Raw genomic sequence first — 20,180 nt, forward strand, 5'->3', positions numbered from 1 at the left:
AAATTTAAAAACTGATGCTATTAAAAACATCTATTTTCATTCTGATTTTTAGGTCATAGCATCGTGAGAACTTTATTGGACGTCTTGTCCTAAAAATATCACAAATGGGTAAATGCAGTGGTTTGCTGGTAAAGTGGCAGTGGATTCAGCAGTGAATGGTATAAACACTTCCACCGTGGCTGACTTCAAACTACCAAGCTCACAAATTTCTGCATATTTAATAACTGACTCTCAGAGGTTGCTACAGGCCAGCTCCGATACACTACGAGGTTTATGGTATATTTAATATTGAGGTGCAAGTCCTTCTTAAATACTACTATGGCTTTTTTTAAAACTTCAACCTTAAAGGATACCATATATACATTAACAAGTACAAGTCATGAGTATATAGATCAATGAATTTTCAAAAAGTGAACTATTTGGGCTTTTCAAAAAAAAAAACTATCTACAATTTTCTATCTATTAATACATAATAATTCCTCCCACCTTTAAAGAACAAAGTGTGAAAAATATAACTTTTCCTAAACATAAAAAGTTACATCAGGTAACTTCTTAGTACAATATTGAAATCATCTATACTTTAAATATAAGTGCCTTGAAAAAGTTCAAAGCTGGATTTAACAAGTACTAAGTGTACTTCATTTTCTGTCTCCTGGAAAATTCCTTTTTGAAACTTCCTTGAAGCACAGCTCGCTGCTCCTCCTGCTGGAAACAGAGGCAACTCTATCTCCAGAAAGGGAAGCAGCCTACAAGTAAAGCTTTCTGCTACCACAGAAAGGAGAATTAAAATACTGACCTTACCGTGAGACCTGACATGGCCTCTCTGATCCAGCACAGAAAATCAACAGTGAAGCAACCTTGAAGAAAGTATTTTCACAAAGAAGGAAATACACTTACATGGCAGAACAAGCATAATCACGGCCTACATTTACTGTGGGAGTTAACAGGTCCGCAGTGTCACACACAGCCCTCCAGGAAATGCTGTCGGTCAGGGTCCACCTTCCCTACCTTCCCATCTGGAGACAGCAAGTGGACGGGCCTGTCAAAGGGCAGCCTGCTCACCTATTCCCGCTTCTGTGCCCAAGTGATTACCTCTCTACTCACCATTCCTATCAGCAAGGAAATAACCTCTGTGATGTTTTTGAACACGCTGAAATCGACACTTGAGGTATAATTCACATGCAATAAAATAAGTCCATCTGAAGGGTAGGGTTGTGTCACTGTACACAGCTACATATAACTCTTCTATTACCCAAAACGTTCCTTCATGTCCCTTGACAATCAATTCCACCCCTTGACTTCCAGCCCGGGTGACAGCTGATCTGCTTTGTTATAATCGATAAGTTTTGCCCGCTGCAGAATTTCACAGAGATGGACGCATGCAGTATATTCTCTAGTCTATTTCCACTCTATGTTTGAGATTCATCTCTGTTGTTATACCAGAAGTGCATTTCTTTTTACTGCTGAGTAGTATTCCAGAGAAAGAACAATGCTAACTTTAAGACAGAAGGGAAAGAAGGAGCAGACAAAAATAAAGAGAATTCCTGAATTAAAGAGGAGGGAAACAGAATTACTATAAGCTAGTGTCCATCTCCTTAGTAACGAAAACACCTAAATGATCTAGGGTAGGCTTGAGGAGAATTTTTAAATGTATGAAGACATAACTACAAAGACACAGACTACAGCACTAATTGTAATAAACAGAAATAAGAACTCAAGTGTCCAACTACAGACAAATAATCATGGTAAATTCTTTACACAGAATGCTATACCGGCATTTTAAAGACATTCACTATGTATTGCACTCAGCAAATATTCACTAAAGTGCCTACTATGTACATAGTTCTATGAACGTAACAGTCAAAACTTCTGCCCTCATGCAACTTACATACATTCAGGAGAAGAAAAAATAGGAACTTACAAATAGGTGGTACAGAATGATTTCAGTTTTTAATTTATTTATTTTATTTATTTACTTTTGGCTGCACTGGGTCTTCGTGGCTGTGCGCGGGCTTTCTCTAGGTGCAGCGAGCGGGGGCTACCCTTTGTTGTGGTACGTGGGCTTCTTATTGCAGTGGCTTCTCTTGTTGAGGAGCACGGGCTCTAGGTGCGCAGGCTTCAGTAGTTGTGGCGCGTGGGTTCAGTAGCTATGGCTCGCGGGCTCTAGAGCGCAGGCTCAGTAGTTGTGGCACACAGGCTCACTTGCTCCGCGGCAGGTGGGATCTTCCCGGTCCAGGGATCGAACCTGTGTCCCTTGCATTGGCAGGTGGATTCTTAACCACTGCGCCACCAGGGAAGCCCAGAATGATTTCATTTTTAATATATATATGTGTTTGTGTATGTGTGTATGTATGCATGCATGTATTTGATGTTATTTGCCTAGAAAAATATATTAACTATTATTTTGTTAAGTCATTAACTCTGGATGGTAAGAATAACGGCACTGTTCTCCCTTTTCTGTATTTTCATAACTGTTCTAAAATAAGTATACTGTCTTAGCTCAGGCTCCTATGACAAAATACAACAAACAGGTTGGCTTATGAACAACAAATATTTATTTCTCACAGGTCTGGAGGCTGCAAGCCCAAGATCAGGGTGCCAGCATGGTTGGGTTCTGGGGAGGGGTCTCGTCTAGGCTTCAGATAGCCAACTTCTCGCTGTGCCCTTACATGGTGGAAGGGATAAGGAATCTTTCTGGGGTGTCTTTTATAAGAGCACTAATTACATTCATGAGGGCCCTCATGACCTAATCACATCCCAAAGGCCCCTACATAGGAATTTTAGAGAGGGAGTGCACCCACCAACATTCAGCAGATACGTTACTTATATAATTGTTTGTATGTATGTATGTATGTATGTATTTATGGCTGCGTCGGGTCTTTGTTGCTGCACGCGGGCTTTCTCTAATTGCGTTAAGCGGGGGCTACTCTTCGCTGCGGCATGCGGGCTTCTTACTGCGGTGGCTTCTCTTGTTGCAGAGCACAGGCTCTAGGCACGCAGGCTTCAGTAGTTACGGCATGTGGGTTTCAGTAGTTGTGGCTCGAAGGCTCTAGAGTGTAGGATCAGCAGTTGTGGTGCACGGGTTTAGTTGTTCCGCGGCATGTGGGATCTTCCCGGACCAGGGGTCAAACCCGTGTCCCCTACACTGGCAGGCGGATTCTTAACCACTGTGTTACCAGGAAAGTCCCTATAATAGTTTTTAAAGCTTTTGTCCTTAGAGGACCTAGCTGAGTTAGAAAATCTGTCTGTTCTCTTACCTCATCATCAGTATGCTGCTCAGAGGTCAATTTCAGCACAACCTTGAACTGATCCACGAAAGTGCTCGCAATCAGCTCGGCATGGCTCAAAAACACAGGGATGTCATCCTTGCTCAGTGGCTCGTCACCCACTATTTTGGCTATCATAAGGTCTAACAATGTAACCCTATAAAACATAAAAGATTTTTACATGAATGTTGAAATTGTATAATGCTAAAAACATTTATAGAGGCCATTTTAAGAGAATATGTTTATTTTTAAATTCCTTACTTGCTTATAATGTCTAGCTAGGGAAAACATTTTTTGTGAATACAACTAATCTTCATCAACTGCCTGTTTTTTAAAATCTTGATTTCTTTGATGTGATTTGGTTACAGAAACAAGCACCTTTTTATATCCATTACTTTCAGCACTGGAATAATACCACATTTCAGAAATGTTGTCAAATTAAGTTTCATAGTATTTACATCTACTAAAACAACAGCAAAGTTAAGTGGGCTAACATTTATTCACTATTTACTACAGAGCTAAACATTTTGCACACAGTTCCTCATTCAATCTACACAAAACCTTCATGAGGCAGATACTGTCAACAGCCCCAAGAGCAAAGGGGGAAATAAGGCCTAGTGAGGCTAATCAATTTACTTGTCAGTGTCACACATACTGAGCTGTTGCGGCAGGGTTCAAACACAGGATTCAATCTCTATCTCCTGGGCCAAATGCTTTACCCACTCATTCTACTATCTGTCTTATGAAGGCTGGGTTTTTTGTTTGTTTCACTATTTTACTTTACAAAAAAACACAAATCTGAAGACCAAACCTATGCCATTTTTACTTCAATATTTAAATTATCACTTAAATATTTCTATTCAACAATCTCTTTCCTTCTCCCAGGAAAAACAAATCATACACAGAACAATCTACCCAGCATAAATCAAGTAGGATATTTCTCCAAATCACATTCTGATTGGGATTTTTTTCTGATATGCATAATTCTCATGTATTTCTATATCAGAAGTGATACAAATATCTAAAATGCTTAGCAAATGGGGGAAAATACACTTGTATTAGGCAGGGAGCATGTCTCACTAAGAGAAAAATAAGAACTGGTTACTCCTTCAAGTAGAAAATAAAACGTGCTAAACTCTTCCTGTATTTTAACCAAAGGCTGGCAAAGATCATCAGTCTGTTAATATCACCCACAGACCTTAGCAATTTTCAAAACTCCTAAAACTTCAGATTTCTTATAGAAATTATTAATCCAAAACAAAACAAACAAATAATCCCCTCGACTGAGCACAAAAGAACAACAAGTAGCTCAGTATTGGCGTATGTTTGTTTTCTCGAATTCACATATGATCTTTTTTTTTTTTTTTTTTTTGCCGTACGCGGGCCTCTCACTGTTGTGGCCTCTCCCGTCGCGGAGCACAGGCTCGGGACGCGCAGGCTCAGCGGCCATGGCTCACGGGCCCAGCCGCTCCGCGGCATGTGGGATCCTCCCAGACCGGGGCACGAACCCGTGTCCCCTGCATCGGCAGGCAGACTCTCAACCACTGCACCACCAGGGAAGCCCTCACATATCTTTGAAGATGAACGGGGTACTCTGGCCCAGAGTCAGGCCTTCCACCTTCCCTGAGCAGGATGATCCTCCGGGAATGCTAAGGAAGAGGCCACCTAGTGCGTATGATTCAAGAGGAACCCAAATGTCTGCTCTAAAAATATTCTTTGTAATCTGGCAGTTATTTCGAGGTCTAAGAAGTCGTGATCCCTGGCTTTAGGGAGTTCAGCACCCAGTGGACTACTACCCAAAACAGGGTGAAGAGGAATGAGGAACAGACAGGTCATAACTAGGGGAAAGGACCAAACACCAGGCAGATCTTGAACGAGGAAGGAGCAGATCCTGAAGGAGTCAGGTGGGGTCAGGACAAAAGGTGGGCCACAGGGTGGTGGTAATCCAGGCTGTCCAGCAGCCACAGGAAGGCCCTGGGGTCCAAGGAGACCGGTTGACAGGGGGAGACGTGGGAGGTGGCCCCAAGAGGTAAGGTAAATGCAGATTTCCTGCCTGCTTTACACAGTCACCCAGGGGCAGTGCTTCCTCAGACTTCTCCCTGGCTCAGGAGATGCACCTCTACACTCTGTTAGGTGATTACAAAATGGAAGATCTAAGGAGATGGGGAATGAGTGATTTGGAAGGAAAAAAGGGGGGAAAAAATCAGAAATTAATCTTTAAAATATAAAAGTACAAACCAAGCTTGAATATTACCTGAGAATAAATTATACTTCATTAAATGATCGTACTTATATTAAGTCATCTGCCAATAAAAACTTTTAAAGGCTCCCACTGTTAAGGAGTGGGTCCAAAAACTTTAGTCTGAAATATGGGGCTCTCCCACCCAGAATCCCCACCTAACTCTCCAACTCCCTCTACTTCTAGCCACCATCAAAAACTATCCTTCTCGGGAATTCCCTGGCAGTCCAGTGGTTAGGACTCTGCGCTTTCACTGCCGAGGGCCCGGGTTCAATCCCTGGTTGGGGAACTAAGATCCCACAAGCCACATGGCGCGGCCAAGAAAAAGAAAAACAAAAAACAAAACAAAACAAAAAATCCTTCTCATAAAATAAAGGAATCACACACAGGACATATAAGTCAAGTAGGAAATTTTCTTTCAGAAGCATTTATTTTGATCGTGCATTTCATTTGCCATCCCCACTTCTATGCCAGAAAACATATGTGTACTGAAAAGTACTGCAGTCAGGGAAAATGGGACATAATGTGGAATGCCTTACTTCTTCCAGTCTCGGGGGAACCACACTAAATACTTTCTTGAAAACATAACACAACACAAGTGGTCTAACAAATTTATTCACTCAGGAGTGAAGGATGCAAAAGTAGAAAGACCCAGTCAGGGACTTCCCTGGTGGTCCAGTGGTAAAGAATCCACCTTCCAATGGAGGGGATGTGGGTTTGATCCCCGGTCAGGGGACTAAGATCCCACATGCCGCGGGGCATCTAAGCCCGCGTGCCACAACTACTGAGCCCAAGAGCCTCAACTAGAGAGCCCACGTGCCGCAATTACTGAGCCCACGTGCTCTGAAGCCCGCATGCCACAACAAAAGATCCCGTGCCGCAACTAAGACCTGATGCAGCCAAAACTAAATAAATAAATAATTTAACCAGGGGGGAGGGAAAAAAACAAACCCAGTCAAAGAGGTCAGAGACTAGCTGTCTAAAATTATTACAACTCAGTCTCACTTCCTTTAAACCAGAAATCATCACTTGAGCTGCCTCAGGTTCACCAGACACACCACTCAACTCAGAGTCACTCTATAATTTTATCTCTCAATCACTGGCTGTCATTAGTGTTCTACTTCTAATTCACTTCTGACTGAATAGTTACATACCCTGTCCTCAAAATGATGATTCCTGTTTCATAAAAAAATTGACAGCAATGTACACGTGAAGGATTTTAGGAGAAAATTCTATAGCAAGATTCATATTTTAAAGTTATGCTTAAATTGATGCAGTCTACAATTTCAAAAGCCATGCCTGCACCATCTTGAAACAGGTAAGTTTTTTATGAGTGAAGGGCAAAGGCGGAGGGGGAAAGAGTGAGAGAGGGAGTTTCATGAGCGTTCTAGGGCAGGAAATAATATCCAATAATTCTGGAAATAAAATATCTGTAATTCAAAGACTGACATCTCTAACAAATTCTGAATAACTACTCCACCTGTATAATTTGTAGAATGGCATGCCACAAAGGCCAAAACTTTTAGTAACCTGAAAAACAGGCTAACCAAGATACAGGCAGACAGCTGTTGCTGAATTAATTTCATTAGTCCCTTCATAAATTACAGATATAAGAAGTTAGTGTGCTACAGAGAAAATGATCAGTGATTTGGCATCAGACAGACAAGAGTTCAAATACCACCTCTGCTACCTTTGTAACCCAGGGCAAATACCTAAGTGGCAAGAATAATACCTATTTCCCAAGGTCTTTTTGAGGATTAAATGACAATGGCTGTATATTGCCTTCATACATAACAGTGATGCTACCTGGAGGAAAAAGTCAAGATCATCAGAGAAGAAGTAGTAATAACAGCAGAAATATGGAAGCAGAAATGGCCACTCACAGTTACTGAGTAACAATTACACACCAGCACTGAGAGCTTTAGATACATTTCAGTTAGTAACCACGACAATTTCAGAGGGTGCCTACCATTATTATCCTCATTTTACAGATGAAACAGTTCCAAAAAGTAACTTAGCCAAAGTAGTGAGAGGCACAACTAGCCTCTGCTCTTAACTACTATGCTATACAAATTATAAACCTGAGAACTACAGAAGTTGGTTTCCAAGAGCAGCTAGTTTAATTCAATATTACTCCAATTCGCTGGGAAGGGGGACAAGAAAATTGTATAAACACAGGCTCTCATTTCTGCTGAATCATACCATGTGAATTGATTTTGACCCTGTATCCAAAATATCTTCACCAAGTATTCTGCCCAAATAAACTACCAGGGTGAAGGAGTCAACTAACTGTGACAACTAAAAGAACCAGCACAAGAAAAGGGCTTCCGAACTCACACGGCGCTTCCCCTCCCTACGCGCCCACACTAAGGGCAGGTGGGGACTGTGCACCCTGGGGCCCCAGGGACCGCCAGCAGGTGCTTAATGAATACAGTACTTGTTTTGCTGACTGAGCCTCAAGCGTTTTAAATCTAACAGCCCCAACCCGACCATATACTCTAATTCAGCAGGTTGGGGCCACAGCCTGGGCTTGCCTCAGGAGCCTCTGGTGTGTGTTCCCAGCTGAGACACCACAAAGGCCCCCCAGAAATCTCCAGTGCAGTCCCTCATCTGAACCACAGAACACAGAAAATGTCCTGTCTTCTCAGTTCTCACAGGATGGCGTGCAGCACCATTCCAGGTGCAAGGGGAGAGGTGAATTCGTTATACATCCCTGTTGAGAAAAGCCTATCTTTTCAATCCTATTATTCTGTCAGCGTTCCATTCTGAACAAAGAATTATCTGTCATTGCCCCAAACGAGTCAACAGGGAACCCAGCAGCCTCTACTCTGCCGCACAACTCTGAGCACTCCTGCCAAGACCCCATCCCCTCCTCCCACCCCTGAGCAAAGACAAGTAAGCAGACTCAGCAGTTCCCACAGTGAGCTCCACCGGAACCGGCCAAGACCCACGAGGTCCACGGCAGCACACCACCTCCTCTTGGCTGACGGAGCCATCTGCTGTCTGCAGTATCAACAGAGACGGCATCTTACAGATAGGCTTCAGTAAGTGTTTGATATTAGTAGAGTTTTCCATTCCAATACTGTTCCAGTACTGATTCTGGTGGGTGTTAAGAACAGAGAACTCACAAGATTCAGTTTTTGTCCTTGAAGAATACATATTCTAGCAGAAAAGCAAATTATCATGATAAACGTGCAGATGAGGATGCAAAAAACTTTGCCTGGGAAAGTCAGGAGAGACAACAGAAAGCAGGCAGTATCTGAAAAGGGCCAACAGAGCATGAGTACGTACTCACCAGAAGGAGAGGGGTAGTCAGGACATTTCAGTCAGAGAAAAGGACACACACAAAAGCATGAAGCCAAAGGGAAAGCCTGGAAAACTGAGAGGAGTTCTGTGTGGCTACAGCGTGGTGACTGGGGGAGAATGAGAAGGAGCTGGAAATGAAGCTACGTTTAAAAAGGGCCTTGAACACCACACCATGGAGTCTAACGGCATCCTGTAACAAGTTACACAGGCCACTACATGGCAGGGCAAGACCCACACAGGCAGTTCAGCAGATGACAGAGGAGAAGGGAAAACACAAATTAGAACAATCAGGATTGTTTGTAGCGGTATTATTCACAGTAGCTGGAAGGTGGAAGGAACCCAGTTGTCCATCGATGGACGACTAGATAAGCAAAATGTGACATATGTCAATACATACGGTGGAATGTTATTCACCCTTAGGAAGGAAGGAAATTCTGACACGTGCTATAACATGGACTAACCTTAAGGACACTGTGCTAAGTGAAATAAGCCAGTCATGAAAGGACAGATACTGTGTGATTCCACTTATGTGGGGTACAGTTGACCCTTGAACAACATGGATTTGAACTGTGTGGGTCCATGTGTATGTGGGATTTTTTCAATAAACAGGCACTACAGTACTACACGATCTGCCCTTGGCTGAATCTGAGTGCACAGAGGACCCTCGGATGCGGAGGTCAACTGTAAGTTACACTCGGGTTTCTGACGCTGGTGTTCAGTGCCTCTGAGCCCTGCATTGTTCAAGGATCAACTGTACTTAGGGGAGGCAAGTTCACAGAGACAGAAAGTAGAATGGTGGCTGCCAGGGGCTGGGGGAGAGGGAAAATGGGGGCAGTTGTTTAATGGGTATAGTTTCCATTTTACAAGATGAAAAGTTCTGGAGATTGGTTGCACAACAATGTGAATACACTTAAACTACTGAACTGTACGTTTTAAAAAGGGTACAATGGTAAATTCTATATTATGTGTATTTTATCACAGTTTTAAAACAGGCTGTAGCCAAAGTCCAGTCAAAGGTGACATGTAAACCAGAGCTGTGACAAGCGAGTGAATTCACACCATACTAAGGTGACACACTCGGTAAGGCTTACTGGCCAGTGTAAAGCGGGAAGTGGAGGAGGAGGTGGGGACAACTCTGAGGTTTCCAGTCCAGTAGGTGACGTTACAAACTTTTCATGAGTAAGAAAAATTCACTCGTCTACACAAGCTTTCATTTAAAAACTTTTTTTAGCGCTTGTTACGTGCCACGCACAGGCTAGGAAATGTGGACACCACAGAATAAAAAAGACCAAATCCTGGCCCTCACAGAGCTAACAATCTAACACTAGTGTCATACAATGGCAAGCAGGTTTGTGACGTGATACAATGTGTAACAGACGATGTGATGAAACAAAAGCACGTCTCCTGTGGAAGAAAAATAGAGGACGGGGGAGAGGTGGCAGCTGAGTAAGGAATTCGTATGAAGTAGGAAAGCCGTGGCTACAAGTTCAGTATAAATAAAAATGGACAATGTTTAGTTTGTCATCCTCATTTTGTTAGGAAATGGATCAGTTAACAATCGATCATTTGATAGGAATATGGAAAACATAAACTTGAATATTAAAACTGTGTATTCTCTTGCATTCGGACGTTCCTTACTGCAAAGCAATTTACTAATTTATAGCACTATTCTTCACATTACTTATTTTAGTTCTTTTTCTGTAAGAGAAGTATGCATGTGACAGTGGTGGCAGGGGGTACTGGATTTATAAATACGGCATTTAAACTGACTTTAAAAGCACAAACTTTTCCTTTTTGTTAAAGATATTAAAGAAGGAAAAAACACTACTTAACAAGACTACAAAGGAGCGCACAAAGATTAACTGCTGGAACCCAACTGTACAGAAAGAATTTCAAAACCACAGCAATTATCACAACTGTGACTACAATCCAAAGATTAACATTTTTTACGGTTTTTGATCATTAGATCTGTGCCTTCTGAGTAAGTTTTATTTTCCTAAGGCAACATTTCCAATCAGGTTAGGAAAAACATACACTCTTGGAATGGACCGAGTACTAGGAATCATTTTATTCAATCCTCTAATTTTACATGTCAAGAAACTGAATCCAAACAAGGTGAAAGACCTGGCTAAGGTCACATGAAGAGTTACTATGACAACAAAGCACAGAGCCAAGGTACTAAGGTCTCTGGGCTCAGAGGGCACTGCTCTTCCCCTACTCGGCCAGTGAAGGTCACAGAGGGGTACTGATTTTCTTTCCGTCTAAAATATCTACTGGAAAACTATAAACCTAGCACAATGTATCCCAAATCATGACAGCAGGGATGTGAACAAATGAGCACATTTCACCTATACAGCTGTAATACACAGCTGCATGATTTACTTTTATAAAATCGAGGGACAAGCATAACATTTTGTTCTTAACATGTTTTAATATGGTTTTACTGAATAATGGCGCCAACCTGGATTCTGCAACCCTACGTAAATCACTGCCTGTTGTGGCTGCGCTGTAATGTTAACCAACCAATTTAAAACCATTACTGACACAGAAACATGTATTTAGAGATTTTGTGCCAACTAAGAAACCACACAGTTTTTCAGTCATGTGTACAGAATACTCTATATGGAATGCTAAATACTCAAAACCACACTGGTTTTTGGGGTTACCTTTCTTGATTGCTCATTTTGGCATACATGACTTTAACCAATTCCGGGCTTTTCAGAAAATGGTCTGTAATAATCAAGAACCTGAGAAAAAAGGAGGGAAAGGTTTTGTTACTACAAACATAGTAAAACAGACATGGCCTTATCTACTTTATAGGCATACCTTATACATAAAAGTACTCCTGTTTATTGAATTTTTGATTAGCTGTAATCTTCAAATGTTTTAGAGGTTCACATACTATTTTCTATTAGCAGCTAAAAGAAAATGAAAACCCTCAAAATATTTTTCTCCAATTTTACTTCTGAAAAATGTATTGAAATGATTCAAATTTATTCAACTGGAGGAAAGGGCCTACTATAGTTTTTATCTAAGTTGAGAAAGGAAAATACTTCACTATAGTTCAAACAATATGAAATTTAGCTACAAGTTCAGGTATAATAAAACATATTAAATTGTTTTAGTCAGAAACTTAGTGCTAAAATTAACCAGAGAAATAGACATGTCATACTTTTTATTTAAACATATGCCAACAACACAGTAATGAATACTGGCTTGATTATCTACTCCTTAAGAGCTCTCAAGTTACCAAGAAAACATCCTCACTGTCAAGCAATGCACTCATCAAAACTTAGAGATCAACTTGGGGAAACCCTTGAGGCAAAGATTACAAGCATATTTCTTCAAAGTACCACTGTGACACCTAAAAAGATTGAATAGTACTATTAATTAATTCTGAATCATATTTACCAGAGGGCATCTGAAGACTTAAGAACTAAAGAATATACTATTCATAACCAAGGTTATGAATAAGCATGACAGTAAAGCATTTATATTGACAAACAGTTTATTTAATCACTCCTTAATAAGCAACAGAATAAAAGTATGCCTTTTAAGTAATGTAGCCAAATGAAGCATATTAACTACCACGACACAGTGTCACTTCATATAAACACAAAACCTAAACACATATTCTGTTTCTTCCACAACCTTTCAAATAAGTGACCAACACTGATATAAAATATTTCTAACAATAATGGGTAATATTCAAAATTCCCAATTTTCACGTCAATTTAGGTAGGTCATCAAACAGTGACAACAGAAATTCATGCATATCAAGCCAGGTGTACAAAACTGTGACCCTAAAGCTCATCCATAATTCACCTATTTGGAGCTCAAAACATTTTCCCACAAGAACACTCATTCAAAACCACAATGATCCACATGCTGTGTGCGCGGGGCTAGGTCCCAGCCGCAATTCCAAACTCTAAGGGTGGAGAGAGACACACGCATAGAGAGATAATTAGAGAAAAATGTCTTAGGTGCAGCACACAGGCACACATCATGGATTACAGAAACAACAAAGTTTATCTAACTAGAGGGCTGCAGGGAAGAGGGGCGATGGATGGGACAGGAGAATCAGGAGTTTGGTGAATCCCTCGTTGCAGAGGGAAGGGAGAGCATTTAAATTAGAGGTGACACAAAAGGACTTGCAAAGACTGCTTGAAGGAAAGCAGAGCAGTGTACTAGGGGAATTATAAACAATAAAATACTACCAGGGTTTAAAGAGGGACTCAGGACCTAACACTTATGTCCTTGAATGTTATTGCAAACAGCCCTCAGCCTGCAGAACTGTCAGTTGAAGGGAGCTTCACCAAGCTTTGAGTTTGTTAAGACTGAGGTGACAACCACGCCTTCTTTCGTGATACTGGTCATTAGTGCTCTCTTTCTTTTTTCTTAATCAATTTTGTTGATCTTTTTAAAGAGTCAGCTTTGCCTTTGTTAATCCTTTCTACTGTTTTTCTGTTTTCCATGTTATTGACTTGTGTCCTTTTATTTTCTTCTCTCTACTGAGGATTTACTGTACTCTTCTCTTTCTATCTTCATAAAGTAGAACCTTAAGTCACTGATTTCAGACCTACTTTTCTGACATAAACACTTAAAGCTATAAATTTCCCTCTCAACCCTGCTTTAGCTTTATCCCACAAATTTTATGCTTTCATTATCCTTCAGTTCAAAAGATTTTCTAATTTGCCTTGTGATTTCCTTTTTGACAAATCATTTAGATGTGCTATTTCCAAAACTTTAGAATTTTTCTAGACCATCTTGCTATGGTTTTCTAGGCTAATTGTGGTCAGGGAACATATTCCGTATGTTTTCAATCCTTTTCATATATTCATTGTAACTTTTTATAGCCCAGACTATGGTCTATCTTAGTGAACATAATGCAGACAGTTAAAAAGAAAGTAAATTTTCCAAGTGTTGAGAAAATGTTCTATAAACCAAACTCACGTGAAGGTGGCTACCTATCTCAGTACTACTGAGATCATCTACATCTATACTGATGCTTGTCTACTTCTATCAGTGGCTAAAAAGTGAGTGTTAAAATCTCCAACTATCACTTCCAATTCCAGGCATAACAGATGAACAATTGACCTCCTACCTTAAACAACTACAAAAGCAGACAAAATATATGAAACAGTTTTCAGACAAGAAACAACAAACCCAACTCAATCAGGTTGTGCAAATAAAAGGCACTTTGGAGAATTTCCTCCTAAACAAACAAAATATCCTAAAAAATGCATGGTAAGTGTATTCTGATCAATATTTTTATAAAATCCTTATGGCCTAATTAGCAGACTGAGAGACACTCAGTGAAGGAAAGAGTTATTCTACATGCTGGAATGTGTGGTGAAGAAGTAGAACTTGAACTGAAAACGTTTTCCACACACGGGGTGGTCAAGGGTGCAGGGAATGGGGCAGACAAAGGAAAGATGGGTCCATACGGTGCTGTCGCTGTGACCACCAGCATCACCTGGAGGTAAAATGAATGTAGGTCCATACGGGGACCTTTATACCAAGATAAATCCCAAGCAGATCAAACACTTAAACATCAAAACTGAAACGATACAATACTGGAAGGAAACCTAAGTAGAGAAAAGGCCTATATAGCTATTACCAAAAATCTTAAGACATTAAAAAAGACCGGCAATTTCATCTATTAAAATATCAAAAAACTTTACATGAAGAAAAGTGCCACAAGCAAAGTCAAAAGACAAAAAAGTGAGAAAAAAAATTGGATTTTATTTCATACAAAGGACTAATATCCCTAATTTAAAAAATATTCCTACATATATAGAAAAGACTGCCATCCTGATAGAAAAATGGGTGAAGAAAATGAGAATGTACATAAAAGAAAATTAGACTCTTCAATATATGAAATGATGCTCAACCTCATAACAAGAAAAATACAAAATAAAACTATACAATGATACTATTTTAAACCTTGGCAGAATTGACAAATCCAAAACTTTGATAGCACACTCTGTTAGCAATGATAAAGGAAACCAGGTACTACTCTCAAAATTTGCCAAGGGAAGTATATACTGGTCTAACATCTATGAAGGACAGCTTGGAAGTGTCTGTCAAAATTATAAAGGCACATTCTCTGCGAGTAACTGCAAACTGTGAATTTATCCTACAATCATACTTGCCCATATGCAGGATGACATACGTGTCAACAAGGCCACAGGACAGCTCCACTCAGATGTAGAGAAGGCACCTCAAACTTAACGCAGTCAAAACGAACTCCTGATGTCCCCTAGCCCCACCCCACTCAGTCAAACAAGCCAAGAACCCAGCTCCCACACTTGCCTTCCTCTCTCCCACCTCACCCCCAAAATCGAATCCATAATAAGCCTCATCAGCTCCGCCTGCAGAGCACACGCAATCTATTCATCTCTCTTCATCCCACTGCAACGACCCTCATCTAAGCCACCCTGGCCTCCTGACAACTACAACTGCCTCCTAACAGGCAGCCCAGCCTCCATTCCTCCCTCTCCCCTCCCCACAGCTCAACCTCAGTCCAGCAACCAGAGGGAGCCTTCGAAACACAGACCAGGGACTTCCCTGGTGGCTTGGTGGTTAAGAATCCATCTGCCAGCGCAGGGGACACGGGTTCGAGCCCTGGTCAGGGAAGATCCCACATACTGCAGAGCAACTAAGCCCGTGTGCCACAACTACCAAGCCTGCGCTCTAGAGCCCGCGCACCACAACTACTGAAGCCCACACACCTACAGCCCGTGCTCCGTAGCAAGAGAAGCCACCGCAATGAGACACCTGCGCACCGCAACGAAGACCCAATGCAGCCAAAAATAAATATGTACAACTAACTAACACAGACCAGGTCATTCCATACACTGCTTAAAACTCCCCAATCGCCTCTCATGGCAAAGAGTAAATTGATCGCCTTTTCCTGGTTCACAAAGCCCCACATCACTGGCCTCCAGGTACCCCTTCACCCACTACGCTGTCCAAACCCTGGGCTCCCTAGTCCTGCGACAGAGGCCTCTGCCTTGGGGTCTTTGCACCCTGTGTATTCACTGCTGGGACTGCTCTTCCCAATCTGTCTCCACCTTTACCCACAGATCTTCCAATGATTGGCTACCCAGTTCTCGGTTCAAATGTCACCAACTCGGGAAAGGTTTCCTTGACCTCCAAATTTTAAAGTAGCACAAAGTTACTCTGCGTCACATCACCTCACCAGAGTACTTAATCAAGATTCAACATGGGAATTCCCTGGCGGTCCAGTGGTTAGGACTCCGCGCTTCCACTGCAGGAGTCCTGCATGCCATGGCCAAGAAAAAAAAAAAAAGACCCAACATTGATTCTTCTTTTCTCTACTGTCTGTCTTCTATACCAATCATGTTTGTATTACTACTAATAAAATACTAGCTAATACTATACAGCGTTTACTGAGTCAAGTACCATTCTAAGGGACAGCTTAGTACACAGTCTGTGTATTTTTCTTCCAATTTATCTGACGTTTGTTATACATTTATTTGGGGTTTTAGGTTCATTATCTGTCTCTCTCACTAAAACGTAACGTCTTATTAATTTTGAATCTCCAGTGCCATCAACGGTACCTGGTACACTTCAAGAACTCCACAAATAATTACTGAATTAATTAATTGTTTGAAGCAAGCATCTGCGTGTTTTCTGAATTTCCTAGAAGCCTGCACAAAGCAGGAACAGTTTCTAATCCATGGGCTTTCCAAGATAAAAGCAAATCACATCCCTCATGAAAAGGGCAATTAGTCTTTGCAGAGAGACCAGAGCCCCTTCTCTTGTGACACGGCAGGCAGCGCTCTCAGCAATGTCTCACGGTGGCCCCTCAATAAGATAGAGCAAAGCCACTTGGGCACTACTCCTCAGTGTAAGCCAGGACCCAAACCAGGGAAGTACAGACAGGCAGCTCCCGGATGTGCAGGACCAACCCAGGAAAAACTCTGAGCACCCACAGAGGTGCAGATGGACTATTCATTTTCCAGATAGATCTCCTAAGCAAGCATTCCTTTGCACTTTTGAGTTATTCAGATAAGTCCTGAGTGGCAATGATGTCAAGCTTGTGCTTACCAGGTAACCAGTCAAATACAAAACCATATGCTTTAGAAGCCACCAGAACTGAATACTGGCTCGTCCGCTTTAACCAAATATAATTAAAAAGGTAAAGTCATCAGAGCAAAGGGCAAGAATGACATCTGAAGGTACTGCCATTCAAGCTCAGACAGGTAGACAGCAAGACAGGCAGTGTCGTTACCCAACCGTCCTTGTGCCAAACCAACCATTCCAGTGAGTTTGTAACCATGTCCGCATGCCTTTAAAATAACATATGGGACACGAAATTCAAAAGTCTGGAAACTTCTAAGCTAAATCAATTCTTTCATTTTAGAAATAAAGAAGAAGAGGCCCACAGAAGTTCAGTGCCTTAGTTAAGGTTCCTCATTCACCTAAAAATCAAAACAAACACTCAGTTTCCTGACTTCTGCGGTGCCTCCTGGGACGCCCCCCAGGCACTTCTGCTCCGGCAGTCTCTCTGGAGGAAAGAAGTTCGGGTGAACTTAAACCTTGAGCTAGGGTCTGGTTCTTCATGCTGCTTTCAGGTCAAAACAATGAGGAGTAAAATCCATTTATTCTTTCTTTCATTCAACAAATAGTAAACATCTACTAGTGAGTAAAGATAGCAGTATTTTTACTTTGGCACTATTTAAAGGGTAAGAACTGTCTCTCACAGTTTACAATACAGGCAGAAAAAAAAGCGTTCTGACTGGACATCCATACAGACAACTGGAATTCTTTGCTACACCACCTTATGGCATAACATTGAGTGTATAATCCTGGTGGCAAATAATATTAGATACACAAAGCAATGATGATGGAATGCCAGTGACAGGCAGATTGTTTTCTTGCAACTCAAAAATGGTCATTTAAATGGCTGTCAATTATGCATGAGTTTTTATATGTTAGTTGCTGGGACTGTTTTTCTAAATATAATATACTTTCCATTCCAGGGGCTGCACGAAGTTACAAGCAAATTCTCAACTTTCACTCAGAATTCATTGTGTTGACTTTCTTACCCTGTATCTGTCCAAGGGAAGAACCAAAGATAAAGACCTTTATAACAAGAAGAGTCTCAATCACGTTTAATATTTTCTAAGCTATAAACTTCAAATTTGTAATTAAATTCTTTTGCAGAATTACTGTTTCTGTAAGTGCAGAAATTTTGTGGTAATATTTTATGAGGGAGGTGGGGTCCCACTAATCAGAAACATAAAATGCCACAAAGACATTTAGGGCCTGTAAGTAATACTCCAACTTTATGGAAAATAGAACAAATTATCTTGGGAGAGGATCAAAAATATACTCCATCCAAAGCAGAAGTCAGAATAGAAAGGACATCAGAGAAACACATATTTATTTACAAACAAGAAAGGCTAGAAATGGGATCTTTTCCTAGTTTTTCAACATATGTTAAGCTTAAACTTACTGTTCAATTGTTATAATTCAAACTTTTACTTAAAACCTCTACCAGGAAAGTGACGTCAGGATGTTTAAGCAGCCACATTTATAACAAGATACTCACGGCCACTCGGATTCAGGCTGCTTCTGGTGAGCTCCTAGGACGTCAATCGCAATATTGAGGTTTTCTTCCAGCTCCTTCATTCTTTCAGCATTAAGGGATGTGAACAAAATCATTGATGAGTAGGCAACAATTTTTTTGTCTGGATGATTTAAGCAAGACCTTCCAAATAAAGAAATCAGGGTGTCAGCCCAACTTAGCAGCTGATAAAACATGATTATAACTCATAAATAATAATAATCCCGTCAACAAGTTCAGTATATACTGATATTTTTAAGGATTTAATGAAGAATTACAACACTTTTAAACAAGTACATAATTTATGGCAAAAAGAGCAAATTGAAAATGTCACGACACAGAGTACCCAATACAAAAGCTGCAGTTCACTTATGAGTCAGAGGCAAAAAGCAAATAACATCTAATTAAAGAAAAAGATAAAATGATTACATTTATAAAGCATTAAAATGTTCATTCTTGTTAGAAAAAAAATCAAAAGCCGTAATACTTCAATGACTATAGACATTTCTTTACCAGTTTGAGGGACAGAATGTTTAAGGGAAACATGATATACTGGCAAGAAATAAAATTTGGAGTCAAAAGCCTCCGTATAACTCCCGGTTCACCCACCTATCAGCTATGTAATCTTAGAAAGGGCACTAATTTATCAATTTTCAATTATATTATGGGTTATGCACTATGGCACGATTTTTTTTTCTTTCATTTAAACTTCATAATGCTCTTCTGGAGGAGGTATATTATCCTTTATTATAGATGAAGAATGTGCTGACTTTACTTGCCCAAAGGCACAAAGCCAGTACCTGCCAAAGCTGAATTCAAATTTGGTTGTATCTGTCTCACAAACACATATAGAGTGAAGTCACATAACCTCTTTCGGTGTGTTTTCTGACATAAAAATGGAATATAATAACAAGACCTCCTTGGCCTGTCTCAGAGGGCTTCTGTGAGGACCAGATTTGATAACGAATGTAAAACCACCATGTAACTGCCAAGTAAACTCCTCTGACGGCCTTGTTCAGGGCCTCTCCTCTGTGTCCCTATGACACCTGGATTCACCTGTGTTATTAATACATCAGTTCTTACACTACAACATGCTTACAGCACGGGCTTTGGGGGAGCGGTGAATATATCTAAGTTACTCTTATTCCACTCCTCTAGCTCAGAACCTGGCAGAGATGAGGTATTCAAAATGTTTGAAAGGAATGAATTCTCAAAAATGAGTAATTTTTATTTCTACAGCTTGAATTCCACAATTCTTCCCTTCCAACCTAAGCTCAATTATTATTAACCATAAAGATTTTATGCCTTCAACTCTAATTACCTGCAGGAATTTGAGAACCGGTTACAGGCTCAGTGAGCTAGAGATAACATTAGCGTTTATCTGATCCTTACACCATACAGATGAGCCCAGAAAACCTATACAACCAGGGAAGGCAGCACAGAACTTAGGCAGCTGGTATTTAAAGAGCGTAGGCTTTGGATCCAGAGGGCAGCATGGGGTTCCGGTTCCAGCTACGCCATTTACCAGTGATAAGTGTCAGTTCCCTCATTTGTCCAAACGGGGGACAGTACCACTTGCCCCACAGGGCAAAGGGTAAAGGACGGGAAATATACAGAAAAGACCCAGCTCTGGGCATTCAAACGACAGCTGCTCTGCTGCTTATATTGTTGCCACCACCAAAGTTACCCCACTGGTTGGCAATGGAACCTGGATTAGAATCCAGGCCTCCTACCCCAGGATGGGGCCTTTCCTATTACCTATCCTTCCTCC

At 40.9% G+C, this 20,180-nt stretch overlaps 1 protein-coding gene across 1 annotated transcript in view; it reads right to left on the bottom strand.

The window, feature by feature from the left end:
• ATXN10 (ataxin 10) overlaps positions 1 to 20,180 on the bottom strand; it is a 160,210-nt gene that overhangs the window by 101,144 nt on the left and 38,886 nt on the right. Inside the window, exons 5-7 of the mRNA XM_060113591.1 lie at positions 18,395 to 18,553; positions 11,478 to 11,558; positions 3,258 to 3,423 (exon numbers count right to left, since the gene is read on the bottom strand). Of these exons, the coding sequence (XP_059969574.1) occupies positions 3,258 to 3,423; positions 11,478 to 11,558; positions 18,395 to 18,553 (406 nt within the window). The remainder of the gene's footprint in view (positions 1 to 3,257; positions 3,424 to 11,477; positions 11,559 to 18,394; positions 18,554 to 20,180) is intronic.

This window comes from Mesoplodon densirostris, chromosome 11 (assembly GCF_025265405.1).
Source record: "Mesoplodon densirostris isolate mMesDen1 chromosome 11, mMesDen1 primary haplotype, whole genome shotgun sequence".
Taxonomy (NCBI): domain Eukaryota; kingdom Metazoa; phylum Chordata; class Mammalia; order Artiodactyla; family Ziphiidae; genus Mesoplodon; species Mesoplodon densirostris.